The sequence below is a fragment of the Megascapheus bottae genome, chromosome 33 (assembly GCF_031878675.1).
Source record: "Megascapheus bottae isolate mThoBot1 chromosome 33, mThoBot2.hap1, whole genome shotgun sequence".
NCBI lineage: Eukaryota > Metazoa > Chordata > Mammalia > Rodentia > Geomyidae > Megascapheus > Megascapheus bottae.
Window position 1 is genome coordinate 7,769,677 of NC_143541.1, and position 12,639 is coordinate 7,782,315.

Sequence of the window (12,639 nt, forward strand, 5' to 3'; positions counted from 1 at the left end):
AAGAGCTGGGGAAATAATCCAAGTATCCAATTTGAATAATAAGGAGAAAGTAATTTTGAACAACACAATCACAACATAAAATAACAGAGCTAAAAGAACCCTGTTGAAATAATATCAAAAGGTCAGAAATAAATATAATCGGAGTCTCAGAAGAACAGGATAAAGAATAACTTTTTTCCTAAAGATATAGATTCAACAATTTGGTGAAATGAAATTACATAAATATGCAGATTCAAAAAGGTCGGTAAGCCAGGTACTCGTGGCTCACACCTGTAATCCTAGCTACTCAGGAGGCTGAGATCTGAGGACAGTGGTTCAAAACCAGCCTAGGCAGGAAAGTCTGTGAGACTCTTATAACCACCCACTCCTTCCTGAGTGACTTCTGTCTCTCCAAATCTCAAATCTTCAACATGAAACAGTGGAAAGAAAGCTAAATTACAAAAAAGCCAGAAGCGGAGCTGTGACTCAAGTGGTAGAGCGCTAGCCTTGAGGAAAAAGCCCAAGGACAGTGCTCAGGCCCCGAGTTCAAGTCCCAGGACTGGCCAAAACCCCAAAAGACATTTTTATGACAAAATATTAGCAATAACACTATATTCATGGGACAGTGTCATGAGAGGTCAGCATGGCAGCTGAGAGTCGCCATAGCCTGGTGAAAACTCCTGCCAACCTGGACCCCCCCTCCCCTCATCGATCAGCCTGGGACTCTGAATGAGATGAGAAGCTCCCTAGGCCAGGCCTCGTGGTGCAGCAGTGCCGGTGGCCCTGGGGTGGTCGCCGTCAGGGCCATGCAGCCCACCCTACCTTGTACTCCAGGGACAGCAGAGTCTCTGTCTTGGAAGTCCAGCTCCACTTGTGGACAATGTAGCCCTTCTGGTCGTTGGCAGTCCCGCCTTCCTCGTCGAAGAACAAAACGTATGGGCAGCTGGGAGAGACATGAAGGGAGAAGCTGCTGCCAGCAAGAAGGCTTCACGGCGGGCTACCGGCAGGCAGGGCCGGGAGAGGGCTGTCTTGCAGGTAGCCTTGCTTTGCCTGCCTGCTGTGGGCAGCACCTGAACCCCTGTTCGTGCTACCCTGACTGTCTACGTACACACACACACACACACACACACACACACACACACACACACACACACACACACACACACACACATGTGTGAATGTGACCAGCAATCAAGACGGAAAAGGAGCTGAACTGCCAACCGGCAAAGGCTGGGCCCCCAAGCACCCAACACTGCATCCCTAGGCCTCGTCTGCCACCCCATCCGTCCTCAGGGCCAGACTTCCTCCGGCCCACTTACCAGGCCTTTGTGTTGTAGTGGACACAGCCTTGGCCTTCTGCATTGAACAGCGCTAGGAACAAGTGAGGGATGTCGTTGAAGAGGCAGGTGATGCTTCTCCCTTTGCAGCAGGTGGGGATCTGACACACGGCGATGTTTCCCGAGGGATAGCTGGCAGGAGAGGTCAAGCAGAACTAACAAGAAGGCCTCTCCGGTCCCCGGGAAGCAAGCTGACAATTCACTCTTCATCTTTAAAGACCCTGTCTGCACTTCACATACACAACAAAATGCACATCTGCAAAACTTCACATATGTAAAAAAAAAAATTAGAAGATTTCACCAGCTAGAAAAAAAACCCATAGAAATTATAAAAGGTGTTCTGGCAAATATTAGAGCTGAAAAACAAAATAACCGAAATGAAATTCATTCAACAGATTAAAATGACGAAGATTGCCCTTCAGGTTGAAATCAAAGGACATGTACATGCAGACATAGCCATAGCCAGCAACCAAGCTCTAAGATGTACAATGCAAAACAATAAAATCAAAGGAAAAATTATTCTACAGTAATAGCTAGCAACATTATTGTTTCACTATCAATCATGCAGAAGATTGATCTAGAAATAGAGGAGCTTGGGCTGGGAGGAGTTTGGCCTAGTGGTAGAGTGATTGCCTAGCACGCATGAAGATCTGGGTTCAAATCCTTGTACCACAGACATAGAAAAAGCTGGAAATGGTGCTGTGGCTCAAGTGGGAGAGCTCTAGGCTTGAGAAAGCCCAAGGACAGTGCTCAGGACCAGAGTTCCAGCCCCCAGACTGGCAAAAAATAAAAGAAAGAAATAGAGGAACTGAGTTTGGCATGGTGGCACATGCCTAGAGTCCGAGCACTCAGCACCTCAGACTTAATCAAAATTTTAAACTATTGGAGCTACGAGCACAGATCAGTGTTAGAGCGTCTGCTTTTCCATAGACCAAGTAAGGCCCATGGTGTACATCTCAGCAAACACTACCTCCTTCCATTTCAAAACTTCTGTATATCAAGAGCGGATGTTACCAACAAAGTGAAAAGATATGCTGCTATGTGGAAAAACTATCTGTATAGCTTATATCTGATAAGGATATCATATCTACAATATATAAAGAACACTTACAACTCAATCAAAACATGACCAAAGGACACGAATGCACATTCCTCCAGAGAAGATGTGCAAAAGACAAGGATATGAAAAACAGCTCGGCGCCTAGTAATGTAGCTTAGTGGTAAAGTGCTTGCACAGTATGCATAAGGCCCTGGGTTTGATTCTTCAGTACCACATAGACATGTGGCTCAAGTGGTACAGCACTAACCTTGAGTACAGAGAGGCTCAGGGACAGCACCCAGGCCTGAGTTCAAGCCCCAGGACCAGCAAAAAAGAAAAAGGGAAGATGCTCAGTTTCACTGACAGCAGGTACACACAAGCCAAACCCCCAGTGTGACTGCCCGTAAATGACCCCTTGGGAATGAATGAGCGGAAGGGACACTGGGATCCGATGCTGACCAACTGAAACCAAGCCAGTGTCTTCTTATACCTCACAGGAAGAGAGCCTTGCCCTCCAAACGGTGGGAGCTTAACCCGCATCTAACCCCAGGGTTAACATGTGCCTACCGGCTACAGTAACATGCAATTTCTCTTTTAAGACTACAGGGTCCAACTTTCTAGGTTATAATCAAGTAAAGTGAAGCACAGAAATGAAGTGATAGGGACAGGGTCACACAAGTACAAAGCCCACAGCCTTGGCCTCTTATGACTTCCAAAGAGAAAAATGGATTGTCAGGGTATGGTCACTGTTGAGATATGAGTTGAATGTGCCAGCAGACAGAGAGATCTCACCATGAGAAGTAGAGTCACTTTGGAAAATTATACTAGAATCTATGTGTCCACTTGTAAAATGCATTAAAAGTTAAGCATCTCTGTGTCAGCAGGGCCAAACCCTTGGAGAGGGAGAGAATATCTGAAAATACATCAACATTTTGGAAAACAGCCTTCAGTTTATTAGTCAAAGCCTGGCATCAGTCATAAGCAAGTGAACAGTATATCAAACAGGCCAGAAGTTTTCTAAAAGGTAATAGATAAAATATCAAGGACTTGGGCTGAGAATGTAGCTTAGTGGTAGAGTGCTTGCCTAGCAAGCATGAAGCCCTGGGTTCGATTCCTCAGTACCATGTAAAGAAAAAAAGCTGGAAGTGGTGCTGTATCTCAAGTGGTAAAGTGCTAGCCTTGAGCAAAAGAAACTCAGAGACAATGCCCAGGCTATGAGTTCAAGCCCCAGGACTGGCAAAATATATATATTTATATATCTTGGACTTAAAAGGCAAGATGGTACAAAAATACGTAAAATGTTTGGAATTAATTTGAGACTTAGCAAAATAGTTGAATGATAATGTAGTAAAAAATTCTCTGATAAAGAGATTAAATGTATGAAAATACTTCCTTTCATTCTACCTTCCATTCATAGTTCACATGTACAGAATTTGCCCTTAAATTTTTCTTAAAACTGTACTTCCCTCCAAAATCAAATTCTTTTAAAAAATATTAAGGCTTGTATACCTGAATGTTTATGAAAATAGTTGTAGGCACATTTTAAGCCCTAAAATATGTGATAATTCACCATTATAAATCAAAGGAAAAAGCAACTATCAGATAAAACTTCTCCATCATACAATGAAAGTAAATTAAAAAAAAAAAAAGAATGTTTAGGTGCTTCTAGATACTGTCTTCATTTGGGTAAGCCAAAGTTATTTAAAGCTACCCAACTAGACAAAAAAAAGAGTTAGACAATGCATAGAATACAATGAGTTTGCATAAAGATTAATTACTGATAGGCCACATAAAATAGAAGATTAATTAAAGAGAAATAGTCAAGAATGTCATTCATTTTTAATGAAGTTGTAGAAATGTAAAACTGCAAAAACAGACTTTCAAAGAACTGTGAGAGGGTAAGTGCTATGTGTTGCGTATGCCTGTAAGCCTGTGTGGTATCTGACCAAGCACAAGTTCAAGTGACTTCTCAAAGGTCATCGTATTCTAAAGAAGAGATAATCTACCCTGTCCTTTACCTCCTCTCTCCTGGCAGTCTCAAAAACTGAGAGCCACCTGCCCTTGGACAAACATCTCACAGGTAGCTGGCGTTTGGTGTATTCCTGGTGATCAGAGCCGAATTCAATCCACAGTTTAATACTTGGCTAATCTTCCTGTGCCCTTTCTTAATCTGACTGGGACAAATGCCTATCTGGACTTTGCCAGACGTTACTTAGGTCATTTCTCAGGAGATAACTCAAGGTAGAGAAAGGGTAGCACCGAGCAAAAGGATATTAAATGAAGGAGGAGCCGTCATGGAAGGAGTGGTGGAATTTGAGGGGCTTCTTGGGGGACTTCGAGTCCTGAGATTGCCAGACGCCATGAGAATGGTGGCTGGTGGGCTGGTGAGAGGTGGACGTGGGAGTCTGAGTGCCTGCGGTAGGCGAGTGGTGGGCTCCCTGGCTATGGGAATCCACTTTGGAGGATAACGTTGGATTGTAGGGTGCCTTTGACTTGTAGCTGCGTAAAATTATGGGGTAGCAGATATTCTTCACTTTCCACGAGGTCTTTTCAGCTTGTCTGCAGGGAAGGAGACCAGTGAGCAGTGAGTCTTCAGTGCATTTGCCTCTCACTGCCCCAGGGAGGGCGTCCACAACCTCTCCTCAGCATCAAAATTCCCATCCTGGCCCCTTTCCCTACTATTAGTGAATGTCACGGGTTGAAGTGTGCCTCTGAGACTCCCTAAGCCGAGTTTGGCAAGGACCCATGGAGCAGGACTATGCAGAAAGGGGACTGGAGCATCTGATGCCTTCTTACCCCTCCAACCCACATCCCCAGCTCCCAGGGCAAAGGAGCTTCTAGAATGCTACTGTGTAGAGATAAGCTGGGCAGCTACCCTCCACCCAGGCTCTGGCCCAGAGACACCCCCAGGAGACATATATGGCTTATATATTTTAAATCTGTTGTCTGGCCCTTTGAAGGAACATTGAATTTCTTGCTAGGCCTTAGAACACTCACAAAATCATAAATACTTGCATCACCTATGTAGAGTTTTGTTTTAAGAGACACTAGGTTTTTTTTTTTTTTTCCTTTTGGTAGAGCATCCAGACAACAGATAATGCTAAGAAACGGACTCAAGCTGCCACACAAAGGGGCATCGTGGACAGGCAGCATGTTGCTGAAGCAAAAAGCACTGCGTAGGAAGCCAGCAGATACACCTGACTGCTCAGGCTGCCTCAGCTTTCAACATGGGTTGCAAAATGGATGATCTAGGGTACCCAGTCCACCCAGGGCAGAGCACACACTGCTGTGATGCCCTGGTTGGCTCTTAGCAGGGCCAGATTTTCTAATACCCATCTCCCTGCCACTCAGGGAACTCACATGTGGCGGCACATATCCTGTAGCATCTCACGGGCCTCGGGACAGGGGTCGGTGATTTCGATCTCAGGGGAGGCTCTTACTCGTGGGCTTGGCGAGTAAGATGGGATGTCCTCCATACCCTTGAGTTTTCCTGGAGTGGGAGGCAAGGTTAGGGGGCTAGGTCTTACATGTATCCTCCAGTGCCACGTTTGTCTTCAGGTAAGGAGGCTGGCAGGATAACAAGAGGATTATTTGTTTCACAGGGATGAGAATGATATTTTTTTAACTTATAAAACAGAATGCCATTCTGCAAGTCGACAGTCAACTCTTAGAGCTCATCATTTAAGAGAAGTCAGAGTTGAGATGAGAGCAGACAGGATACATTGGCAATCATGATAAGAATAGCACTTAGCAGAGAAAAGCCTTTGACAGGCCCCTCCCCTTTACCAAGGAGAGGGGGACCTGGGAAAGGAAAGAAACAGCTGGCTGTATGCAGGGTGCAGAACAAACTCCAAGCTTCTCAGCTCCCAGCCTTACCTCCGTCTGTGGGAATGAAAGGAACAGTGTGAATAACTCACCTCTCCAACCTTCCTGCTCCTTTGCTATGTCGTCCTCCTGGCCTACCCCACCCTGCCATGCTGTCATCAGCACATTCTAGAGGTCTGCCTACGGCTGAGGCGCTGTCTCTCTGACCAGCTTACAACTGCACGCTGTTCTATGTGCTCTCACCCACTGCGGGATCTTCCCCCTCAGCCCTTCTTTCCTGAGGGTCTTCCTCAATAGGTCAGGAATATGTATCTCTAGGTCTTTGTGCCTGGCCCCCACACTAGCCTAATCTGGGACACAGAACCAGGTCGTTGGGTGTGGTGTTCAGATACTAGCTCTCCATTTGCTGCATGGCTAATGGCAGAGGAGAGAATTGGGGCTGGTGCAGAGGGTGGCAGATGTGGGCTGAGGGGGCTGCTGTTCCTGGCGCACATTCTGAAGGGGGCAGCTGGATGTGCTCAGCCGCCTTGATATGAGTGTGCGAATCGGAGTCAGTGGCCGCAAGGTCTCCAGGCCAGGTGGCTGAGACTCTTTCTATCAGGAACTCAGACCTAACCATCCCACCAGCCACACAGCCAAGGTCTTCCGAGCTTCCTTTTCCCAGGCTTCCCTTCTCCCCGACCACCATCAGAGGGGCCCTGGATCTTGTGGGAAGCACTCTTTACCTGTTTTCTTCTTAGTGTCCTTTGTGGTTGAGAGGGAAAAGCTCAGACAGGCAGTAGAAGACTGGTAGATGAGCTGATAAGGAGAGTTTACGCCCATGACAGAAATGCTCACTGGGGACTCTGGGGAAGAAGAGTGAGTGAGTCTTCTCACCATTTCAAACTTTTAACTGTTTGTTGTTATTGCTGTTGTTGTTTTTACTGGGGGGGGGTTGAACTCAGAGCCCTGAGCTTTTGTGCTCAAGGCTAGCACTCTTGCCACTTGAGCCACAGCTCCAACTCAGGTGACTAATTGGGATAAGAGACTCATGGACTTTCTGCCACCAGGCTGGCTTCAACCACCATCTTCAGACCTCAGTCTTCTGAATAACTAGGATTACAGGCATGAGCTACCAATGCCTGGCATACATTTTAATTGCTTTTAAAATGAAATGTAAATACAGGCTTATTCTTATAGTATAGGATGCAAATATGAAACTATCGCTACAAAATAACTACATTGTGGGAGACACAGATTTTTTGGTGATTGGGTAAGCTCAGAGTAATTTATGGGACATGTTTAAGGGTCCCCTCTATAATGGATCCGTCTACCCATAACCTCTCAGGCGTGCAGGAGCACTGAAGCAGCATGCGAGCAAAAGGGGACATGACTTAAGGGCAAATGGAAAGGTGTGTGTGCCACACGTGGTAGAGAATGACCCCTGGGTCAGCGAAGGGAAAATGAAGAGTCAGCTAATTCCTGCTTCTTCAACCACGTGTCCATTTCTTGCAGGGTAGGGACCCTCCTGTATGGAACCACTTAATACCTGACCATTTCAGACCTCAAATGCAGCACTCTCTTCACCAGCTGAAAACCTGCCTCCTCCTGATGTGAACCTCGCTAAGCAACTGCTTATTCTTCCCCCAGAGACGGAATGAAACCACTGTCAGGAGACACTGTGCCATTCTCTTGTCGCAGCTCGCTAGTAAAGAAGATGGCAAACTCAACCACATATGCAAAGACTATAAACACACGCTCTACTCTGGATTACAAAACATGGGACTGACTGTCCTAACTAGTGATCCAAGCACTGAAATTAAAACAACAGGCCCCCCTTAGGCAGCTGTGACCCCACAGGAAGTGAGCTCTAAGCCCCAAAACAGAATATAAAAAGCAGAGCTCGGTATATCCATCACCCTTCTCTCACCATCCTTGAACTCAGCAAAGTTCAAGGATCACAGAACCTGGCTATTCGGTGCAAAATGAGCGCAATGTCAGTCCTTTCAGTGGAGACCTCTACTTCATGGTAATTGAAGGAGAAGGGGGTTGGCTGTAATTTATCTTAGAAAAAGAACCCAAAGTCTATTATCCTGTATTTAACAAAAATCGTACAGCCAAAGACTATCCTTTCAGAGATCATTTCTATAGTATGTTACTAGAGCAATCGCACTCCTTATCATGTAACATGTGTGGCACGTCTTTCCCTCTGAAGTCAGTCAGAGAACACACACAGGAGAGAAACCTTAAAAATATAACATCTGTGAAAAGTCTTTCAATCACAGGTCAAATCTTACTGTCCATCAGAGAACACACGCAGGGAAGAAACCTTATACATGTAACATGTGTGCAAAGTCTTTCATCCAGAAAGCAAGCCTTACTGTCCACCAGAGAACACACAGGAGAGAAAGCTCGTGGATGTAATCAATGTGGAAAGTCATTCATCTTGAAGACAAACCTCACTCTCCACCCGAGACTACACACAGGAGAAAAACCTTATGAATGTAACGGGTGGAAAGTCTCACCCAGAAGGCAAACCTTACTGATTGTCGGGCTTCCTAGCTGGTGGTGTGAAAGCCTAGATTGCTCTCTGTGCTTCAGGCGCGTACATCCCTGGGAACGCCCAGGGAGGAGGGCACTGCAAGCAGGAGCTCCCAGAAACTCCAGGTAGGGGCGAGTTTCTCAGGACACCATTGACTGATGGTTGCAACAGGAAGGGCCCTATTTGCTGCTGCTCTTGAGGTGGCTGCCATTGGATGATGAGCTGTATTTAAACCATCACATTTTTTAATAAAGTTAGATCTGCACCTTGAAAAAACAAAACAAAAAAAATCGTACAGCCAGATGCTGTTGGCTAACACGTGTAATCCAAAAGACTGGGATCTAAGGATCATGATTCAAAGCCAGCCTGGGCAGAGAAGTCCATAAGATTCTTAGTTCCAGTTAGCCACCAAAATACCAAAGTGGAGCTGTGGCTCAAGTGGACAGCACCAGCTATAACAAAGCAAACAAACCAACAAAAACTAAGGGATGGTGGCCAGGTCCTGAGTTCAAGCCCTAGTTACTGGAGTGCATGCATACGTGCACACGTGCACCCTCACACACACAATTTATACTGGATAATATAAAGACACACCAATTCTTACAGAATTTGGAATTGATTATATCAGGTTTTTGTTCCAGAAAAACTCTGTATAGCAAGAAAATAGGAAATTTTTCTAACTGCCTTCTATAAAAAATGTATTTACGGACTCTATCACATTTTATCTTTAGTTCTTTGTTGTTCCAGGAGCTGTTAGTGAGATTTCCCCCTTTGATGGCCAGTCTGTTCCGTGCTGTCACGGGGAACCAAGGACTTCCCACTTTAGGGATTTCACTGACTTCCATGAAACCCTGCATTTTCTTCAAGAGCTGCAGTGTTACTATTCATTTTACTGGCAGATATCCTCAGCAGATATTTTTGGCCTCTAGTGGTCAGGAAAAGCCTGACAAAAACACCAACTCAGAAGACAAAAGAAAGGCCAATGGGCGGCTTACTCATGAAGGTGAAAGATTAAGATATAATTTTGTGTGTGTGCTGATCCTAGGGCTTGCCTAGGTACTGTCCCTGAACTTTGTGCTCAAGGCTAGTGTTCTACCACTTCAAGCCACTGTGCCACATCTGGTGGGTTTTGTTTTGGTTTGTGCTAGTCAATTGGAGATCAGAGTCACCGACTTTCCTGCCTGGGTGGGCTTTGAACCATGATCCTCAGATCTCAGCCACCTGAGTAGGTAGGATCACAGGCGTGAGCCACTGACACCCAGCTAAGAGATCTAATTTTCAAGTTCATTTTCTCGTGTGTGTTAGCTGCTTCGCAGGGTTTCACTATAGACAGATTTGGGACAGTACTGGGCTGTGAGATGCCTAGGTTTCCCACCAACAGACATCAGATTGCGCTCCATGGGTGCAGTGCCAATGGCTGACTCACCAGCAGGACGGGAAGGTCCCTGGGGCTCTATATTCTCCTCTAGCCTTGGGTTTTACTTTTGCGATGGCGTTCTTGCTCACACTTCTTGTACTTTTTCCCTACAAGGGGAAGCTCAGGCGCAGGCACCTACCTTTCCCCATCTGCCCCACACTGTAGCCACTTCTCCCAACAGTGCCGATCAGAGAGTCAAATGCCATCTCCTTGGCATTGAGATGGAGCAGCTGGCTGGCCTCCACGAAGCGCCTGGTGATATCCAGGGGGTTAGCACCTGCGGGAGGAATGACGGAAGGCATGGGGATGGCCCAGGGTGGAGCGTCCAGGATGAGATGCTTGCAAACAGGGAAGGGAAATGAGGACGTCACGAGCACCTCCTAATGAAAGCAAGGGACTCCGAACAGTCTCCAGCTCTCAAGACCCCTCAGCAGCATTTTCCTCCCTGCCTGCCCACCCTGTCTCTCTTCCTAACCATGGGCTGGGTATAAGCTGCAGGGATCTAGCTCTGTGGCCTTGACAGGGTTCAGCTGCTGATGAGGGCCCATGGTTCAACCTTCATGTTGGAGGCACCCTTGATATTGGCTGAGTTTCCACCAGCCGACCCTCTTCCTTTTGTGAAACAGATATCTCTTTTACCCTTGCTACCTCTGGCTTTTTTTTTTTTGCCAGTCCAGGGGGCTTGAACTCAGGGCCTGAGCACTGTCCTTGGGTTTTTTCTCAAGACTAGCGCTTTACTACTTAAGCCATAGCACCACTTCTGGCTTTTTCTATGTACATGGTACCAAGGAATTAACCCCAGGGCTTCATGCATGCTAGGCAAGCACCAGGCCACGCTTCCAGTCCCTACCTCTGACTATTGCTGAGCACCACAGAGCCGAGGGATGGGAGGGGGAATCAGAGAAGGGGAGAGGGGAGAGGGGAGAAATTCAAGTTCGACAGTCGACCATGGCGGCCATGCACATCTAGCACAAACCTAATATATACAAGTTGAATCAAAGTGCTCAGGAACAGAAGCATTCTGGATTTGGGATTTGCACATATGTAATCAGATACCTTGAGAACAGGACCCAAGTCTAAACATGAACCTCACTGATGGCTTGTGTACCTTCTAGCCATAGACCTAAGGTAATTTTTTTTTGTCAGTCATGTGGCTTAAACTGTGAGCCTGGGCACTGTCCCTGAGCTCTTCAGCTCAAGGCTAATGCTCTAGCACTTGAGCCACAGTGCCACCTCCAGGCTTCTGGTAGATAATTGGAGATAAGAGTCGCATGTGCCTGGGCTGGCTTTGGACTGTGGTCCTCAGATCTCAGCCTCCTGAGTAGCTAAGATTATAGGCATGAGCCACTGGTGCAGCCCCTAAGGTAATTTTATACAGTCCTTTGAGCATATCTGCCATTCACCACAGGATATAAGGCATGAAATTCCTCACTGTAGCACCATATCACCAGTAAGGAAATTTCAGGTTTGGGAACAGTTCAGGCGTTCAGGTCAAGGATGCTCAACCATAACTGAGTGGTAGCCATGATGAATACACACACACACACACGCTTACCAGAGACCATCTCCACCATGGCCTTCATCTTCAGGGACAGGAGCTCCGTCAGGAGATGGATGGACTGCCTCTGAAACTTGTTGAGGGATTCCTGGCCTGTGATCCCCTGGTGGGAGGGACTACGGGTGGTGGGGGGCTGCCTGGCCAGCGTCATTGGCGATGGCTGTGGGATGGACGGTTGTTGCTTCTTCTGGATGGAGATATGTGGCTGGACTATTTCCACAGGCGCCACAGCGGGGGGGCCGAAGGTGGCCTCCAGCCCCGCGATGTTGGTAGGGGAGGTCACTGAGGGGTCGGCAATGAGCTCCTCCCAGGTGAACTCGAAGATGTTCCTGATGCCCTTCGGAATGGGCACGCCCGCGTTGCGGCAGAGGATGATGAGTTTGCAGATGCGGGCTAGCAACTTAGGAGCCATGGCGGAGTATTCCAGGAACAGCTGTCTATTACCCTTAGCCATGCTTATGTCCCCGGGGCACACATCCTGTTAGGTGACACTGTCCATGTCAGAGGAGAGGGTCCTTCGGTTGTAAAGACTCAGTACCGGCACTCTGACACGTGGACCACAACAGCACTCACACTACAGCAAGGCCTCAGAAGCAGGTGGGGTGGACATGTTGAAAGGGCCCGCACAGGTCATTCCGCCAACAGTTCCTGACCTGGAGCGACAAGCACAGCAAGAAGCCCCAGAGCTGCTTTCAGAAGGCTCTGCTGTGCGGATGGGTCCAGAAAAGCTTCAGGGATGGGACAGTCAGACCAAAGGGAATGCCAAAGGGGGGAACAGGGAATAGGGGCAGGGGGGACACTACAGAAATAGAGGGCAAAGAAGAAAGGACGATCCACCTTACCTTTGTGGTCTCAGATCCAAACCAGAAGATCTGCTGTGGTCTATTGGTAAAAGCCTGGAAAGACAAAGAAACATGTTGTTGGCACTCCACACCAGAATAGGCATGGGATCACCCAAGGGCG

At 47.1% G+C, this 12,639-nt stretch overlaps 1 protein-coding gene across 1 annotated transcript in view; it reads right to left on the reverse strand.

The window, feature by feature from the left end:
- Fam194c (family with sequence similarity 194 member C) overlaps window positions 1-12,152 on the reverse strand; it is a 29,353-nt gene extending 17,201 nt beyond the window's left edge. The window contains exons 1-8 of the mRNA XM_090323949.1: window positions 11,674-12,152; window positions 10,258-10,395; window positions 6,906-7,025; window positions 6,232-6,237; window positions 5,716-5,845; window positions 4,630-4,914; window positions 1,299-1,448; window positions 802-922 (exon numbers count right to left, since the gene is read on the reverse strand). Of these exons, the coding sequence (XP_090180075.1) occupies window positions 802-922; window positions 1,299-1,448; window positions 4,630-4,914; window positions 5,716-5,845; window positions 6,232-6,237; window positions 6,906-7,025; window positions 10,258-10,395; window positions 11,674-12,130 (1,407 nt within the window). The 5' untranslated portion in view covers window positions 12,131-12,152. The remainder of the gene's footprint in view (window positions 1-801; window positions 923-1,298; window positions 1,449-4,629; window positions 4,915-5,715; window positions 5,846-6,231; window positions 6,238-6,905; window positions 7,026-10,257; window positions 10,396-11,673) is intronic.
- Window positions 12,153-12,639: the final 487 nt, after the last annotated feature.